The following is a 20,204-nucleotide window of genomic DNA, read 5'->3' on the forward strand; positions in this document are numbered from 1 at the left end:
TCTTTGCTGTTGACACTCATCGCCATCTTCAATAGCTCTTTGAAAAGCTCTTTGACAAGCAAACCTCCCCAGCCAGGGAGGTTTGTTTCTCAGTCAGAGACGGATCAAAGAGAAATGCATCAAACTCACCATAACCTGAGGACGGATCGAAAAGAGAAGAATTAAACTCATTGTAACCTGAGAAGCAAACCTCCCCAGTCCTTCTCAGTCAGGGACGGATGGAAGAGGAATGAATAAATAAAACGCATCTTAACCTGAGAAGCAGGAAGCAAACAGAGAACATAGAAACTCCCCAGCCGGGGAGGTTTGCTCCTCAGTTGAGGATATGGGTTAAATAAAAGTCATCAAAAAGATCATATCCAGGGGAAGTGCTCTTGTCCTTATAGCTACCCGTTTCTTTTTCTCTACCAGGAAATAGCTTATCACACATTTTTCTTATTCCAGTTGTAACTAAATATCCCAGTACAAAACAGAGAGGAACGCAGACGCCGACTAGTGAAAATCCTTATAAAACAGTGCTTAATTATTATTTTTCAAAATATCTATGTTTTTTTTTCATAAGCAGGACAGCAAGGATTTCTTCTGTGGTGAACATTTTACTGGCAGGACAAAATGATTCCTGAAAGAAAGATGAGTTTGTAGTTCTTATAGTTGATGCTTTGAATAGGGAGTCCGCAAAAATCAGAGCGCTAGCTACAATGAGCCAGCAGTCTGTATGATGAGTGTAATACAGACTGCTGGGGGGAAACGGTGCTGTGTGTGTGTGTGTGTGTGTGTGTGTGTGTGTGTGGTGTGTGTGTGTGTGTGTGTGTGTGCGTGTGCATGTGTGTGTGTGTATGTGTGTGTGCGCGCGCGCATGTGTGTGTGCGCATGTGTGCGTGCGCGTGCGTGTGTGTGCGCGAGTGTGTGTGTGTGTGTGCGTGCGCGCGTGTGTGTGTGCGTGTGTGTGTGTGCGTGCGTGCGTGTGCGTGTGCGCGTGTGCGTGCGTGTGCGTGCGCGTGCGCGTGTGTGTGTGTGTGTGTGTGTATGTGTGTGTGTGTGTGTGCGTACGTGTGTGTGCGTGCGTGCGCGTGCGCGTGCGCGCGTGTGTGTGTGCGCGCGTGCGTACGTGCGCGTGCGTGCGTGTGTGTGTGTGTGTGTGTGTGTGTGTGTGTGTGTGTGTGTGAAGATAGGCAGTCGAATCCCTCATGACCCCTCATAGGTTAAGTGTGTTGGATAATGGACGAGTGGATAAACTTGAGGTAACGCCTCCATGAAAACCAAAGTTTCTGTTCTGAATGATCTGAAGTTCAACAGTCGATCTGTTAAGGTTCTGTGATCCAGAAGGTTCTGTGATCCAGAACCTTAACAGTGTTTCAAGGTTTCCTTTAGGAATTTGAATCATCAAAGTTAAAAGTTGTATTTTAAATCTGTCAACTGTAATATAAAATTTTTCTACTGCCATTTTTAACTTACACAAAAAAATGATCAAATTAATTATAAACCTGCTGTGGGACTGAAGGGACCAATGGAAGGTCAATTTTATTTCTAAAGCACATTTAAAAGAACTAAGTTTTACCATAAAACCTGATAGAAAACTCATTAGTGAGGCAGTGCAATGCAACATTTAAAATGTTCATTAAGTTCCGGAATGATAAATGGATAAAAGGGAGCATTAATAAAAACTAAACTAATGAAAAATACACAGAATTACACTTTAATTATTGACTGAGTTACTTTGCTGGATTTAAACATTTGTGACAAAAAGCCAAAGCGAATACTTTTTTCTTGGCGCTGCACATAAAGGATCTCAGTGTCTCCTGAAAGTTTAACTTCAGCCATGTTGGATGGTTTGTTTTGACGTTGCTAACCAACGTGTCGTGTCTCAGCGTTGTGTTTGTCTCTAAGTTGCAGCTGTTTGACCTCCTGCTGGGTTTTCACTGTCACTCTGAAACCAAACAGGAACCTGGTCTCATCTCAGCCTCTTCCTGCTCTCACACTGCACAAAATGTTTAATTGCAATCAGTAATTCACCAATTTGCTCACCCGACCTTTCTGATTAAATTTCAGGTCAACTGACTATGGTGCAACATACCAGAAGCTGAACGACAAAGTGGGAGCGAAGACGATCCTCAGCTACCTGTATGTGAGCCCCAACAACAAGAGGAAGGTAAGGCTCATGGTCTGCTGGTTGCTCTCAGTTCAACTCGTTACAGTTTGTGTGTAAGAGCTGCTCTCGTCTGCTGCTCAGCTCAGGGGACAGACTGTGACGTGTCATTTACAGCTGATTGTGCCGATGTCTGACTCGTTGTTCTGGGTTGTCAGGAAGACGCTCAGAACAGAACTGATTGTTTGTTCTCATGTTGATTCCTCTAAGACAGGCAGGACGAGCTGTTCATGTTGATGAAATGGAAATCAGTTGATTGGATATTTGAGTTTTTTGTCACGGAGTTGTTAAAACCATCTGTTTTTAGTTTTATTCTAATTAAGAAGGCAGGAACAAAGGAAATGACAGAACCCCTCTGTCAATAGGAAAAAACCCGGGAAGATCTGGCAGTGATGTGGGAAACCCTGAGGATGCATCAGAGAGGTGGTTACTGGTTGACTGATTGGTCTCAGGGAACAGCAATGTAAGAGATACAAACAAATCTAGCTAAAGCACACCCACAAGAAAACTTTAACATCCTTTCATTTTAACATTAATGATGAGAAAAAGAAACACAAATTTTATTTTTATATTTATGAAACAAAACCTCACACATCCTTCATGCTGCTGAAGGATAACATCCTGAATATGGTTTATAAGTTTAATTACTGCTTTAAGTATTTTATTTTGTAAGTTTCTGTTGTGACCTGAACGGCCAGAGCCACATTAACAGCCGGAGCCAGTGTTCGCTGCTCCCTGCTGCAGGATTTGCTACTTTTCCCCAGAAACATGAAGGAATAAATGTTTGGAAGAATGAAATGCTCCATCAGTCAGACAGGAAGCTGAGCAGGTAATTTCTTTTCTCCAGCTAATTAGTGGCCATTTGGAGCCGAACGCCACGGTTTGTGGTTCCAGACGCTGCGGAGGGAATCAAATGATCCTGGATCCAATCTGCTCTGAGATGTGTGTTTGAAACCGGATCAGATGCTCCATGCAGGATTAAAACGGGAAATGTCCAGAGTTCTGTCATATTTTGTAATCAAAGAAAAGAGAAAACAGAACTTGTCCTGCAGGAAGTGGAAATGAATCTGATTTGATGAGAATTTCTGTTTTTTTTATTTTTTCCAGCAGATTTGGAAAAGCTTTCTGTCCAAATGAGAGGCAGCACATCAGTTATGATGAGTGTTAATGACTTTCTCAGCTCCGGTCCATTTAGGAAAATTAACTCAGGTTCCATTATCACTCTGGACCATTACAATTCATTTTTACTGTATTTTATGCACGTCCGTTTTCAGTGGATATAATTCTGTAATTATTCCAAATAGCTCTCATACACACAGCAGCGGTTCTCTCTTGTTGGATCAGACCTTGTTGTGTCCATTCAGACTTTCCAGCCTCTGGAGAGTTGAACATCACAGAGTTTGGATCTTTGTTCCCATCATGGAGGCAGACATGCTGTTTAAAAGGCTGCTCTGATGAGACAGCTGGACAGCACAAAGACCGCTTCATTTTTTAACTCTCTCCCCCAGTTCCTATGAAACCGTCTCTGCTGTGTTTCTCACTGCGTGTCATGAACCGAATTCAATCAAACTGAAAGGCAGAGGGAGAGAAAAACTCCATTTTTACAAGGTTTTGTTGCGTTTGCGTCGAGAGAGGTGGGACCTCTGCAACGCCACTTAAAAGGTTCAGAAGCTGTTCTAATTAGGCAGCGCTGCAGAGGAACAACAGGAGACCACAGCAGCGTCCAAGTCCCAAAAAATATCATGCAGAGTCGAGCCAGACCGCCGTCTAAACCCAGAGCAGCGAGCAAACAGCGATTGGTAAGACCAGGAGCAGATGAGTCAGAATGAAGCTGGATGGAAACAGGCTTTTGTTTTTTCATGTACCAGCTCACATGTTTGCTGTCGTCTGTCTGCTTCCTGTCTTCACGCTCTCGTCCCTTCATACAGACATGAATACTAATAATCTCAGCCTCACACGGTTTCAACACCTTCCTCTCACGCTGCTCGTGTCGTCGTGTTGCAGTAGCGTGGCTCTGTGTCACATAGTAAGAACAACACTGAGTCACAGTAGCGTCACCGGGAACCGCAGGAGGCCATCATCACTGTAGGTGCTGTCACACTCGCTGCAGCGAATCGAAACTGACGGCCAATTTAACAGAGACCCGCGTTCGGCCTTCCTCTGTCAGAGGCGTCTGTCCTTCATGTTCATCCTTCACAAATCTAATGAAAATGAATGAAGAACGAACCTCATTCAGAAAATCCATTCATTTAAAACAGGTAACTTATGGAAAAACAGAGCGTCACAATTAATGCAATTCATTCTCCTGCTGGTGTTTATTCAACAAACCTCTGAAGATCCTGGTGTCCATGCAAAGTGTTTATTAAGCATCTGATGATGTAACTTCCTCCATCCACTGGTTTTATAGCCTCAGTTTGAAACTGTCAGCCTGTAATAACAGACCAGACTAATCAAACTCTGATCTTTGGCTCAGAGAACCAGCGAACAGAGCAAATGAACCCCAGGTTTTGGAAGTTTGATTCCTTCGTTTCACTTTGGTCTTGTGTTCAAAACATGCTGCTGCAGCTGAAAGTTCAGCTTCGTGTGACTATGCCTGGACTTAATGAAGAGACGTCTGTAAGTTTGTGACTATGGAAGCAGATGAAGAGATTTACTGAAAGAACAACCAGGTTCATAAAGTTTCCACCAAAGCAAGCAGCTTTACATGCAACTGTCAGAAGTGGAACAAAATAGAAAGTTGACATTGTGTTGCAGACGCGTCAAGTGGTGATCAGGCGTCTTTGTGCTTTACTGCCCCCTTGTGGCGGATTTTTTTCAGTCCATTTCCAGAGAAGACTCAGAAAAAAGAAATCTTACAGTTTCAGGCTCAGCTCCTATTGAAATGAGTTTCTATGTGTTGCAACAGTTTGAAGACAAACTGATCACATTCCTGCAAGGATTCTGCCAGCTTCCTTCTTCCAGCCACACAAGCAGGTAGATTTGTAAAGGAGGTTTTGATTCTTGTTCCTGCCTCCATTGAGGTGCCATGTGACTTCTGCTGGTGGGAAACAAAAGCCTCTCTTTTTACTGCGAGAGCAGGAGTAAATCAGGCCTTTGAGGCTGCTGGAGACCAGGGAATAAAACACCAGGGAGGGAGCGCCGGCAAATAAACTGACGGAGAGCAAGAGAGCGAGGAGGACTGGAGAGGGGAGGAAAAGGGCAGCAAAAAAAGGATAAATAGAGGTCTGCCCTCGAGGCCAGCGACAGAGAAAACAGGCTGGCAACACAGCAATTACATCAATTTTCATATTGTGGCTCCATGCTGAGTCTGTACATGTGAGATCAGAGCTGGAGCACACATAAGGGGAAATAATTCAGAGTTTTTGCCTGAGATTTTTTGTGAAAGCACACAATTACAGTAAATTGGCGAGGAAGCTGAGTGCTTGCTTTAAAAAAGAAGCTCACATATTGCAGTCATACAAATGGGCATAGCCTCTAATGGTTGGGAAACAAAAAGGAATTTTCTGGGGAGGCATTGAGTGACAGATGAATTCAGCTTCTGCTTTGCTCTCAGCTTGAGTGTTCTCTGTGAGGAATGCATAATACGCTCTTTCTCTTAAATTCACCGACTGAAACAACAGAGCAGAGCTCAGGCGTCTTCCTCACAAAGGCCTCGGTTGCCTGCCAGTCCATGTGGGTGGACCTTTGTGTTTGCATTTCCACAAACACCAAACTCCTCCCCACACACACACACACGCACGCACACACACACACACACACGCACACACGAACACACGCACGCACACACACACCACGCACACACACACTCACACGCACGCACACACACACGCACGCACGCACACACACACGTACGCACACACACACACACACACTCACACACATGCACACACACGCACGCACACACACACGCACGCACACACACGCACACGGACACACGCACCACACACACACGCACACGGACACACACGCACGCACGCACGCACACACACACGCACACGGACACCACGCACGCACGCGCGCACACACACGCACGCACACCGTGACAATAATAGGCATCTTTCCTGAGATCCATTTCCTCCTCATTTTTCTTACACTTTTGGTAATTTTCTTTAAAATATTTAATATTTTATTATCCTTATCAGGAAAAGCTGTTATAGATGATATTACTTTCAGTCGCTGCTTTGATTTCAAATATTAAAAGTCAAATATTACATGTTAGACAAACCCTTAGTGAAACCTCCTGACTCTCTGCATTAAAAATGCTAAGTTTGACTGTAATTATTTCAGTTTACTGGTTTTCAGCTCTTAGCGTCAAGCTGTTTGTTATAAGTGCTTCAGTTTGCTTGTCAGAAATGCATCGCAATGAATTCTTTGGACACTAAAAGGTTTTTGTCAGCTGCTCTGGTAAGAAGACAAACTTTTTGAATAAATGAGCAAATCAGTTCACAAACATTTCCATCTTTTAATATGTGTTGCCATATTTGCTGAATTGAAATGTGTGTATTCAACTTAGTTGCAGCTGGAAGCAGAAACCAAAAGAAAGAATGAAGCCAAATGGAAGTCAGCCATGATTAATTTCACTTCTGAACTACATTAAACAGAAGACAATAGCATATTTTTTAGTTCTGTTATGCATCTCGCTTCAAGTCCTGGTTCTGATCTTTAACATAATTTATTGCCCTCATTGTTCTCTGGAAGCCTTGTAATCTATTTAGAGGGCTAAGAGCCTCTTCCTGCTTTTTATCAAAGCTGGTTCAGTTGTGCAATGGAATTAAGGAGATTCACAGAAAATGAGGCGAATTTGTCGTCTTGTCTGATTGTAAGTCATTTAAAAACTTTAGTTAGATTTTATCTGAACTAAAGTTATTCCACAGTTATTACAGGCATGTCGTGTGTTCAGGTCTTTTCCTCTGAGTTATTACCGATGACTCCTGATGACGTAAAAATGTAGATTGGTTGATCATTTAAAGCATCGCCTTTCAAGCTGAGCTCTCATCACACCTCATGTTGCTACTGTCTGTCTCCATGAGAAAACAAAGATACCTGAACTCCTCTGACTGGGTCCCAGCAGGAACGACAGCTTCCTCAGATCAGCCTCAGGTTCCTCAGAGCGTCATGGTTGGTGATGCTGGAGGCAGGAAGCATCTCCACTAGCAGTCAGTCTAAAGAGGCTTCTGACTGAAGACAGTGGCAGACGGTTGGTAACAGCAGAGATGATATTCCACAGGAATGACATCATGCGTATCTCTGCTAATCCGTCTCATATGCTTTTGCAGCTTCTCTTTAAATCTCAGGAGTTATGAGCTTCAGAGTCACTCAAACTGCCTGTCAGTTGATTCCTGCTGTTATTCTGTCAATCCGTAGAGCTTTCCTTATTTTTGTGTTCTGCATTGGGAATTCATAATTTATCATGCTGCTTTGTGTTGATTATCGCTGAACAGTTAATAGTGGAGCGGCAGCCCGGTGCTACGAAGCTCAACTTCACATCTTAATTATGGATTTCTGTTGTTTTTCTTTATTGTTTTCTCCTCTTTTTGATTGTAGCTTTAAACATGAAAATACAGAAAACATGAGTTTTGCAAAAAGTAAATTAGGAAACATAACTTCAAAACATTCATCTCATTTCAGAACTGTTTCTGTCCTCACTGTATTCCATTAGGTTCAATATTTCAGGTCATTATTATACACATATAATTAATTATTTTTGATGTGGCAGTGTGTGATGTGAAGTGGTGGAAATATTAAATTCACAACTCAATTTATGCCACTTTCTGTTTCACACTCTGTTTGAGTGCTTTTACTTTGAAAGCAGCAAGAAACTGTAAGGAAAAATCAATATTTATGAAGGATGAATATTCAAAAGGGCAGAGAGCAAAAATAACTTTTATACTTACTTTCAGCAGAATGTTGCGTAATCCGGCCTGCAGCAGAATTGTGAGGTTGTTGCTGATCAGCCGGTCATTACAGCGCTCGCTTGCCTTCTCCAGACTTACCTGGAGCTTTTCCACCTGCTGCAACCACAGCATGCTGATATTAGCTCACGTAGGTGAAGGATTCAGAGAGGAAGTGCTGCAGAAGGGAGGTGAAGCGTCTGCTATCTGCCGGCTTTTCCAGGCCACATGCTGGAAGAATCACAGTGGATCAGCCATGCTCTGCTGGCTGCACAGCAACAGCAGCGGCGCTCGCACAGTGGATCAGAACCCAACAGATGATGGTTTTGTTGTGAGGTGGTGTGTCGGTGGGTCTGCGAGGAAACGTAACATCTGTCGGGCCTGAGGCAAGAATCTCCAAACGGCCACGGCAAGCGGAGCAGCAAAACGCCCCGGAGCCGGCAGGACGGCTGGAAGAAGAAGGTCTTTAACGATTCGGACTTTTTATTGTCCAGTCAGGAAGTTAAAGTTGAACAGATTACTGTTTTCCTTCTAAAGCGACAAAATGTCCCAAATGTTTTCCTTTCTGAGAGAAAATCATAACACGACAGTTGATTAAAGTTAAAATGATTGAATAGTGTATTTATGTATCCACAGCCAATGTAAGTTAATTGTAAAGAAAAAAGCAAATGTCTTTAAAAAGTCATCTTCTGCAGGGTATCAGCATTATCCCTGCAATTTATGTAACTTTTGTGATGTCAGCAATGATGATATCTGACGCTAGGCATGCTGGGAAATGCCACTCAATCAACCCATTAGGTAAACTGGAAGTCCAACATAATAACTGGAAACCCAATTATAACTTAAACAACCTGCTTTTGGATAAAACCGGCACAAGGTGGAGGCTTCTTTCTGAAATGGACATTTCTTTGGTTCTGAGACGTTGATGTTAGAATCAACGTTTCCACCTCAAGATAAAACTCTTCCACTGAAGGTCAGACCCTGAAGATCAGACCCTGAAGGTCAGAACCTGAAGGTCAGACCCTGAAGGTCAGATCCTGAAGGTCAGATCCTGAAGGTCAGACCCTGAAGGTCAGATCCTGAAGGTCAGACCCTGAAGATCAGATCCTGAAGATAAATGCTGGAAGATCAGCATTTATATCATGTTTCCACGTTTTCTTCAACATAATTTATAAAATTCCTCATGTCACATTTAGAAACAGAATTTATTGACTATTATTTAAGATTACTTACATTAAATACAAATCTTTTTGACCTTGCAACTCATTCTGAATTGGACGGAGGTCTGGACTTTGACTGGGCCGTTCTAAGACCTAAACAAGCAGATAAGATTGGAGTCAGGACCCAAACTGTGGTCGTAAATCAACAAGTACTTTGTCTTAAGATTCTGGTTGGAAATTAAAATGGTAAAAACGGTAAAAGTTTCTTTCTGTAAACATAATTTTGTGTTTTTGTGAGCCATAACCTTTTTATGATATTCTATGCCTCTCTTAAATGACCCTTATTAGTTTTAGTGCCTGTAAATATTGATACATATTTGTGGAAAAAAGCTTCAGGAAGACCTGAAACACCAGTTCTATGGTAAATACTCACCAGAGGGTAAATGTTATGTTGTTAATTGATGATTGCTGCTGGAAAGAGTCATTATTTCTCTGGTTCATCAGATGTTAGATCAGATGTCTAGAGAAGGAGACTTGCTGTAGTTTGTGTTGTCTGGGATCATCCGTACGTAATGAACCTGTAGCTCTGGGTTTCCATTCACGCCTCGCCGGCCTTCTGGCCTCAGCGCCGCCACCAGGGGCGGCTAGTCGAGATGGAAACCCAATTATACTGAAAGACGGAAGCTGACGGGTTTGTCAGGTCTGGCAGGGTCTGGGTGAGCTAAAATGTCAGACAGCGTTCAATTAGCTGCAGGCCTAAATGCCTCAGATCAAGAGACAGGAGTTACGTTTAATAAGTCGGATCAAACAGCTGAAAGCACCTGGTCGATGCCAAGGAATAGGAGAGGTAATAATTATATTAACTCTTTCATGTCCTGCGCTGACAGACTCTGGGCTGGATGGGTGTGATGGAGAGTGTTTGTCATGGATATTCATTGATGAAAAGCAGAGAGTGATTTGATTTGCCGCATGCCGTCAGTGCAGACGCTCTGCAGAGTTAACTCAGTTCCACATGGATGCACACGGCGCATGTCGGACTGCAGGCTGATCTGTGTCAGCATTAGCTCAGGTTCTGCTCATCGTCTCATTCAGTGCCGCGCTAATGGCCGCCGCTTTGATGGTTGAGACCAATCCATTGGTAGAAAGACGTTTTTATTTGACCATTTTGATCCAATCAACTTCAGTCAGAGTAAAAACAGCTTCAGGCCTGATACATGCCATTCACATGAGGATTATAGTTGATAGTTATATCAACTATAATCCTTTAGCATAATGAAAAAAATCGCAAAAAAAGCATCAAATACTTTGAAAGAGTTAGAATATTAAAACCCAGCTGATGGTTGTGGAGCAAAAGCTGCTCACCAATGTGCTGCACTTCTAAACACAGAATAGTTTACAATGTGTTTCAATTTCGCCTCTTTACTGCGATACCCCTAAATGAAATTCTGAAACTGTCCTCAGGACTTTCCCAGTTAATCTGTGTATAATTTGAGTTTTAGGAGCAGCGATTGCAGCTGTTCTGTTTCTGAGAACCACCATCATGACTGAACCAGCAGGCCGGACAGGCGGGCGGGCGGTTTGAAGCAGCTTTGGGTTTCACAGCCCAGAGCTCAGTTGGGTCCATCATCTGGGAGTTACTGGATCGGCCATCTGCACAAAACTTTGTGTGGAAAAGTGGAAGAGACGTAGCGTTAAATCTGATGTCACTTCCTTTCTGTGTTGCTCAGAATGAAGATGAATGCAGTGAAGTTTGTGTTAAAATGTGGATAAAGATGGAAACAGTGGACTGGATCTTTCTGTCCAGATTCCACAGGAACAGTATTTTCCATGGATGAAGTGAACCTTCCGGTTTTTCTCCGTGTTCCTGCCTTACATTAGCGACTAAAGGGGGTTGGCATTGACAACAGGAGGCTTTGAGACCTTTAGCCCTTCCAGCATGTTTACCGCTGACATTTATCAACCCCTTGTGAATACTTTACTCCCTCCTGGCTGGAGCTGCTCCCCTTTCTCTGCCCTTTGGCTTCAATTATGGGACTCGGTTCCTCTGACTTAAGCACAACCTGGAGCTAACTTTAGCTTTTCCCCTCAGCCTGCTGATACAGGGAATAATCCACTATTGCCTCCGTGGCTTGCTGGGGCATTAGCACAAAATAACCCAGAATTCAATCCGCTCACACAGAGGACTAATACGGAAAGTAGAGGTGATTTTGGAGAGCGTTTGGTTGTTTACTTCCTGGCAGTGACAGACTTCCTCACTTGTTTTCCGAAATACCTGAAATATTGAGGACAGAAACTCTGGGCCAAGAACAGCCGGTGAAAAGGACGCCATGTTTCTGTTGGAGTTAAACCGAAGCCTGGATAAAAGGTTTCTCAGATGTTACACATCTGTACAAACACTAAAGATGTGAACTGGGTCAAAAGACAATGTCCTCAGTTTTCTGTCAAAGGGACGACCTTTGGTCATAACATAACCAGAGACATTGATGCAGGCCGGGACGAAGCCAGAACTCACTGGAAGGACGACACAGCCCAGCTCCCCCTAGTGGAGGATTACTAGGTATAACTAGTCCTCTGCTGTTAACCAGGAAGCACCTGGTGGAAGTGAATCTGCTGAGCAGAGCAGCAGCTTCTTAAAGAGACAGAGGCCAATTTAAAATAGTTTTATAAAAAGTTTTGTTGTATAATACGCAGCAGTTTTAAATTGAAGGTAACAATCATTATGTTATTAAATGACTTGAAAAGTCATAATACTTGTTGTAACCTGTAAATCACCCTAAATATAAATATCTAACTGTGTGGATCATTTTCTTTTGTATTAGATAAGAATCATGAAATACTGAGTCCTTCCAGTTTTTCTTTTTGTTTGCTTTAACCGTGGTGTTAAAAATATTTCTAAGATTTTGAAGTGAAAATTTGTTTCTCTTTTTAAATCTAGAAATTATTAATAATGAAACAAGTTATCTTCACTTTACTTACTCCTTTGATAATCTTTTTGTTCTTGTTTTCTTTTCTCACCGCATAATAATAAATTTAACATCTGAGATGAGCTGAGGAAATAAATTTAAAAATCAGCCTTTTTTCTGCTGCATGTCTGAATCTATTATGGGAAACCAGTACCTCCAGTTTGATGAAACCAGTACCTCCAGTTTGATGAAACCAGTACCTCCAGTTTGATGAAACCAGTACCTCCAGTTTAATGAAGCCAGTACCTCCAGTTTGATGAAACCAGTACCTCCAGTTTAATGAAGCCAGTACCTCCAGTTGATGAAACCAGTACCTCCAGTTTGATGAAACCAGTACCTCCAGTTTGATGAAACCAGTACCTCCAGTTTGATGAAACCAGTACCTCCAGTTTGATGAAACCAGTACCTCCAGTTTGATGAAGCCAGTACCTCCAGTTTGATGAAGCCAGTACCTCCAGTTTGATGAAACCAGTACCTCCAGTTTGATTAAACCAGTACCTCCAGTTTGATTAAACCCAGTACCTCCAGTTTGATGAAGCCAGTACCTCCAGTTTGATGAAGCCAGTACCTCCAGTTTGATGAAACCAGTACCTCCAGTTTGATGAAGCCAGTGCCCAGTAACAGCTACAGGTTACTGGGTTGTTTTCAGCTGGACCTGGAGTAAAACCGTCCAGAACCGCGGCTCCTGTGAAACCAAACCAATCAGCTGAGAAAGGCCAATAACAGAGGCTGCCTTTTATAGGCCGCATCATATTAGCCATTGCTTTATTAAACGTATTGATCAGATTCTTGTTAAAATGAGGAAGAAGGAGAATGATTGTCCCTGAAATGCATGTGAGCAGCAGATGCTGCAGGTCAGGATGTTGTTGGATTCTGGCAGCAAAAGCTTGAATTCTAAATGTAGTTTGGATTTCTATGCTGCTTACTCCTTTAAACATAAACATCTCGCGTTTATTTTAGGCTTTTGCATTCTGTAAAACATTCACAACAAGGCAAATCCTCCATCTTCTCCCACTATTGTTGTTTTATGGAGCTGAATATGTTTCTTTGTGTGATTCTGGCTCGTGTCGTGCAGCGGCTGCATCGGTTAGGTTTGCAAAAATAATATGGAATCCTGATCCTGTTTCAAAAATACAGCCATGCACCTCATTTTTAAAAACCATTTACATATTTCTGCAGAATGAAGTGTTTTCCTCCTTCTGATGAATGCAGATGTTGGTGAGGATGCCAGCATAGTTAACGTAGCGTAATCTCGACTTTACCAGAAACACAGCAGCCGGGTAGAAAGCGGTCTGCTGCTGGCTGCAGCTCAGAGTGAGACAAACACTTTGGATTGTGCTGTTCGACATGTTCACACGCATGTGGCATTAAAACCGCCGTCTCTGATTGATGAACTGGTGCCGGCGGTTCTGCAGCTCTAACAGAAACGAGTCCTGACAAATGACTGGGCAGCATGAGGGATCAGAAACGTCCACGCCAGACGGCGGCACGCAGAGAAGGATATCGACGGCCGGAGCAGCGTGCGCTCAGATTCTCTCTGCTGCCTGACGACATCATGGCCACGCAGCCTCCGTCCTGCTAGGAGCCATTTTGAAACCCAATGTGAGTCCTGGAGCGCAAAGCAGGAACTTCACTTGCACAACTTTCATGGAGTTGTTGGCGGACAAGCAGTCCAGCTAATGGACAGTTATTGACAAAATGAAACACTTTGGCAGCTGTTCAATAAAACCACACAAAGACGTCCAGTTTGTAAGTTTTCTGCTTTAAACCTAAAATAAGCAAATTACTACATTTATTCAAATTAGGTTTCCTTTAATAATATCCACTTTTACTGAAATTCTTCACACTTATCTCTGGAAATATAAACTTTCATGTGTTGTACTGGGATTTTATCTGAACAGCAGCCAGTGAGGCAACAGGCCGCTGAGCAACGGGCCGCTGAGCAACGGGCCGCTGAGCAACGGGCCGCTGTGGCAACGGGCCGCTGAGCAACGGGCCGCTGTGGCAACGGGCCACTGAGCAACGGGCCACTGAGCAACGGGCCGCTGAGCAACGGGCCGCTGAGCAACGGGCCGCTGAGCAACGGGCCGCTGTGGCAACGGGCCGCTGAGCAACGGGCCGCTGAGCAACGGGCCGCTGAGCAACGGGCCGCTGAGCAACGGGCCGCTGAGCAACGGGCCGCTGAGCAACGGGCCGCTGAGCAACGGGCCGCTGAGCAACGGGCCGCTGAGCAACGGGCCGCTGAGCAACGGGCCGCTGTGGCAACGGGCCACTGAGCAACGGGCCACTGAGCAACGGGCCGCTGAGCAACGGGCCGCTGAGCAACGGGCCGCTGAGCAACGGGCCACTGTGGCAACGGGCCACTGAGCAACGGGCCGCTGTGGCAACGGGCCGCTGAGCAACGGGCCGCTGAGCAACGGGCCACTGAGCAACGGGCCGCTGAGCAACGGGCCGCTGAACAACGGGCCGCTGTGGCAACGGGCCGCTGTGGCAACGGGCCGCTGAGCAACGGGCCGCTGTGGCAACGGGCCGCTGAGCAACGGGCCACTGTGGCAACGGGCCGCTGAGCAACGGGCCACTGAGCAACGGGCCGCTGAACAACGGGCCGCTGTGGCAACGGGCCGCTGTGGCAACGGGCCACTGTGGCAACGGGCCACTGTGGCAACGGGCCACTGTGGCAACGGGCCGCTGTGGCAACGGGCCGCTGAGCAACGGGCCACTGTGGCAACGGGCCGCTGAGCAACGGGCCGCTGTGGCAACGGGCCGCTGAGCAACGGGCCGCTGTGGCAACGGGCCGCTGAGCAACGGGCCGCTGAACAACGGGCCACTGAGCAACGGGCCGCTGAGCAACGGGCCGCTGAACAACGGGCCGCTGAGCAACGGGTGCAGGTCTGAGAATCCCTCCGCTCAGATGGAGCTTTGATCACGCTGCAGGTCTTCCTCATTTTATCCTCATTTTATCCTCATTTTATCCTCATTTCTTCCTCAGGCTGAACTGAAGGTTTCTGGACTGGTTCTGCTTTCAAAACTTCCTAAATGAGATCCATACGCTTAATGTCTACAGTCCACTGATTTCTGTTGCTCATGAGAGCAACAAATGGAAACAGCCTTTACTTCCAAATTATTCTCATTTATTACTCTCTGTCTTTATGTAAGCCAGGTTGATGTTTGGATCTCAGCGGGTTCTGGTTGGTACCATACAGATGGATAATCTGTGAATTCCCTGGGAAATGCAGACGTGGTGCTCAAACGTTAGTGTGTGTTAAAAACGGGTTAGTTTGGACTCTGGCGTTTTGTCAGGCGGTGGAACGTTACCTGTGGGTAAAATGGTTTCCCCAGAGCCGGAAACAAAAGTCGCGTTAAAACTTTCAGTCGATTCCTCGCAGCACTTCCTGCTGCTCTGCACGAGTTTTGCTTTGAGCCATGAAGACAATAAAGCTGAGAGTATCAGCGTTTTCACATCGTCTTCACTTCATATTGATGCAGGACAGAAGCAGAACTGAACCCCCATCACACACACACACACACACACACACACACACACACACACACACACACACACACACACACACACACACACACACACACACACACACACACACACACACACACACCAATCCCCAATGGAAATGACATCATGGAATGAGTGCAGCAATACAAAGTGCTGACGTTGCAGTTTGTCTGTTACGAGCTGGTGGCGAAACATTACCGTATTGGACTGTGAGTCAGTGTGTGTGGCCGTTAAGGAGGATTACAGCAGGAGTGATTTCCAAAATATTTGGATTTTAATCTCTCAGTGTGAGTCGCTCATGATCTGCTGAAAAGTTTCTAACACTGACGCGTTTTGTGGAAAACTCATCCAGTCTGTTGATGCCGTGTTGCAGGTTTTTATTTTCTATTCTTTGAGCCACATTTGGAGAAGAAAGTAGAATTTCAAGTCATAATCTTGGGTTGAGTCAGGTTTTTTAGATATAACAGTGACTGTAATTCTTTTAAGCCGTGATCTGATAAGGTAGAATAGCAACTGATTCTTTAAAAACTGCAGGGCGAGTTGCATTCGGAGTGGACCGCCCATAAATGGTCTCTGGTTGAATTATTAATGCTCAGTTCTAGGTAGGATGTGTCTGTCTGTTACTTTTGCTCTTCAGCGCTCAGGTTGTGTCACCAGGAACAAAGTTAACGGGTCCAAATGTTCCAGTACTTTCTGACATCATGCATAACCAAATGCTTTCTATTCTCATCTCATCATTCTCATCTTGTTTTAAAGATCATGCTGCTGACGGACCCGGAGATAGAGAGCAGCCTTCTGATCAGCTCTGATGAAGGAGCCACATACCAGAAGTACCGACTGAACTTCTACATCCTGAGCCTCCTGTTTCACCCCGAACAGGAGGACTGGATCCTGGCGTACAGCCACGACCAAAAGGTGAGGGAGAGGACGTGGCTGCACTTTCTTTTAGAGGTAGAGCCTCGACATTCACCGAAGTGAAACCACGTCAGGGTCCAAGTGACTCTTAGCTGGAGGACTGACGCTCCACAGGAGGCCGGTGACAGTTCAGCCGGAGAACAGGTGCAGCTCTGATGAAAGAAAACGTCTTCCAGTCGCTGCAGGAGGATGAAACACTGCAGCAACTTCCTCCCTAAAGCTAAACTGAATTTACTAATTATGTCACTGAAACAGAAGTAGCCGTATCAGAAACATCCATAAGCTGAAGGGATATTATTCATAAATCTGAAAGTTTCTCTTCTGTGAAATTTAATCTGCAGCCTAACAGAAAAACCCAACAAAACATTTGTAAAGCTTCAAATATGCTTTTAAAGTTTTTATTTTAGGAATTACTGTCTGGGAAACAATGCTCTGAACTTTTCATCTTTTCTTGCACTTTAGTGTTTCATTGGGTTTCATTTGGCCTTTAAATTATACTTGGTTTTAACTCTTTCATGCATGAATTATGATCCTTTGTGTCAGGATTTTTATCCTATTTTTTAAAAAAAATTCTTAAGGCATAAAAAAGTAGGGAGAAAATGTGTACAAATGTTTTATTTTAATTAAATTTTTTCAGGTAATCAATTGTAATTTTCTCCAAATATAAAGTTGTTATTTGAAAAGTACATCAGTATTATTGTTCTTTAGGAGTTATATGATGACATGAAAATGCACAAGAAGCACTTTTCGATAGCTGTCCACTGCAGTGACCCATGCATGAAAAGGTTGAATGTAAAATTCTGAAAAGTGCGGCATATATTTGTATTCATCTCCCCTTCATCAGTAACTTGTACAATAATTTTTCCCTGCAATTATAGCTGCAGGACTTTTGGATCTGTGAAAATAAAATAAAAATGATTCTTTGCAGAATAGTTCCAGAGGATTAGAGACACTGAAAAAAAGTTTGAACTGTTTTCTCTGAATTCTGACTTTAAGCCTCTCCAGGCAGATGTTGCAGATTTGCAACAGCTACATGCTACTTAGCTAGTCTTTGCAAGTAATTTGAGCCTGAGAGGGTTAAGCAAAATTCTGAAAGAGTTTTTTTTCTTGGCTCTAATCCTGTTTCTCAGTCATGTTAATGTTGTCCTCAGTAAATGTGTTTCTTTACCCAAGATGGCCTCATTAATTATGTGAACATTTTATTTTAGTAAAGAAATACCAAACAAAGATATTGTGAAACATTAAATTTAGACAGCTTGTATGAGGGATCGAAGCCATGAAATCGCTGTAAGCGCAGCGTTTTGTGGGAGTCGGTGGCTTGAGGTTAAATGTGTCTTATGTGAAGCAGAGATCCAGAAAATGGAGCTGCAGCAGCTGCAGCAGCTGCTGCTGCAGCCTGTAAATCCTGCTGTAGAGAAGCATGACAGAAGAAGATCTTCTCACAGATACTGAGGTTATTAATCAGCTTGAAGGTGAAATATGAAGGTAAATGTGTTCAGCTGCAAAGCTTCAGTTAGAGGGTGGATGTTAAAATATGTGGCTGCAGTTAAAGGGCCATTCCATGCTTTCTGTTTGGGGTTTAAAACCAATGAAATCTGAGCAGCTGTGGCTGAAAACAAATTAGATATAATGCCCTGATATTTCATATTTACTTCCTTTTCATAGAAAATAACGGAGCCGGTCAGAGAGACAGATGTGGTTCTGTCAGTCTGCCGGGTTTCCTTTCATAGAAAACATTTTAGCCAATTTGAATAAGAAATTGAACTTGACTGTATTGTTTGATAAAAGGGATCAACTTGAACTGGATGGAATTGACTTTAAATCTGCCTCTGATTTATGTCTATAAATAAAGTTGAACTGAACTGGAAGCAGAACCGGCTCCTCCTGCAAAACGCTGCGAGATCAATGCAGGTGCAGACGAGTCCAGTGCAGACGCAGAATGGATCTCCCTGCTGATGAAAATCATCAGTAGTGCTGTATGAAAACATGAGGTAGTTAATGGAAATGGAAGCGTTATTGTGCTGTGCATAATGATTTGGAACATGGTGAATCATTCCAGAAATGTAAACCTGATCAATATTTGTTTGTTTGCTGTTATCAGTATTAGTGTTGATGTCGAATCACAGAGACGTTTTTGGAAGTGAAGTAAATCCTCTGAAAACATGAGAACAATTTTGCTCCAAAGAATCACATCCTGAAGGGAAACCATGCAGATGGCGGATGGGAGAGCGACATGACATGCTGGGTCATTAACACATGGGGAGCATCAGGATTGAATTTATCGATTTAGCAATTTAGCATTGGCTTCTGCTGAATAACACGATGGTATTGACCCTCTGCACATGACATCATGCTGTTCAGAAAGCGTCAAAACAACCTGCAGACGCCTGTGAATCACTTTTTTAGTTGATTTCACTGCAAATGGCCGCTGGGTGCTGCAGTGTTGGCTGCACAAACACAGGATGCAAAGCAAACTGTCATTTTCTCATAAATCTTTTGGTGAGGAAGGAAAAAGTTTTACAAAGTAAGAAGAGAAACACTCATTCATATCAGTGATGCAATCCAATATTACAATGTAGAAAATGTATGCATCTAATAATTAGTTAGCATGGAGGAAAAGCTTGTAGCCAAGCATGAATGCACACACCTCTTAGCATCTAGACTTTTATGCTTTTAGGTTTTCTCTATTGCAACAGAAATAAATCCTGTGGCTCAGTTACAGGCTGTTTCTGAAAACTGAACTCCAGCTGGATGAGCTTCTTCAACAGACACATTAGCTCAACTTGAACCACTAGAAACTGGAGATAGTGGCAAAAACAACTGGAGGCAACAAGCAGCGTCTGTTCAGTGCATCTCTGCTGACGTCCGTCATGGCGCCTCAACATGATCAGGAGACATTTGCAAAGGGTCAATAGTGCTTTAGTGTCAGCAGAACTAGAGTCGCGGTGCTCACCGTCATGATGTTGTATATTTCCTTGGGAAAAGGGAAGAAATGGATCATTCATTCCCTCATCGTCCTCCACTCCCACCAGCTCCAGCTCTGCCTGTGTTGCATGGATCCTCCACCCTAAAACTGCTTCTCTTTCACTTTGCCTGCCCTCTTTTTGGCAGAGCTGCCACATTTGTTGATTGAGAGACCTTTCAGAGGCTGCAGCGGCGGCGGCGGCCCCTCCGCCCCGCCAGTGGCTGCTTCACCTCCTCCGGCTCCTGTTCTCTGCCTCTGCTCTCTTACTGGGATGCACACTAACTCGTTTTAGGAGGGTAATTAGTCAAAGTGATTTCCTCCTGCCCCAGTTCTCTGCTCTCTTCTTTTCTCTTGCATCTGCTTAGCCAGCTTCACGCAGGCATATTAATAGCAACCAGTGATATTTATTTTCATGTGTATTAAACACATTGCAAAAATATATTTGTATTGATTCACTTTTAACTGGGATGTCATTGAATACATTCATACAATGAAATTGGGTCACTTTACAAATATGTGTAAACAATTTTAACAATGCCAGAAATGAAGACGCTGTGAAGTCATGGAAAAAATCAGTGGTGAGAATAAAACCTAAAAACAAGAAAAGATGTAAAATGACAGGGAGGTGACCATCATTATGACTCAGGAATTTA

At 43.8% G+C, this 20,204-nt stretch overlaps 1 protein-coding gene across 1 annotated transcript in view; it reads left to right on the forward strand.

Moving 5' to 3' along the window:
* The window catches only part of LOC129354028 (VPS10 domain-containing receptor SorCS1-like), a 137,586-nt gene that overhangs the window by 75,698 nt on the left and 41,684 nt on the right, over window positions 1-20,204 (forward strand). Inside the window, 2 exon segments of the mRNA XM_055023510.1 lie at window positions 2,050-2,149; window positions 16,428-16,586. Of these exon segments, the coding sequence (XP_054879485.1) occupies window positions 2,050-2,149; window positions 16,428-16,586 (259 nt within the window).

This window comes from Poeciliopsis prolifica, unplaced genomic scaffold (genome assembly GCF_027474105.1).
Source record: "Poeciliopsis prolifica strain line A6 unplaced genomic scaffold, Auburn_PproV2 SCAFFOLD102, whole genome shotgun sequence".
In the NCBI taxonomy this organism is placed as follows: Eukaryota; Metazoa; Chordata; class Actinopteri; order Cyprinodontiformes; family Poeciliidae; genus Poeciliopsis; species Poeciliopsis prolifica.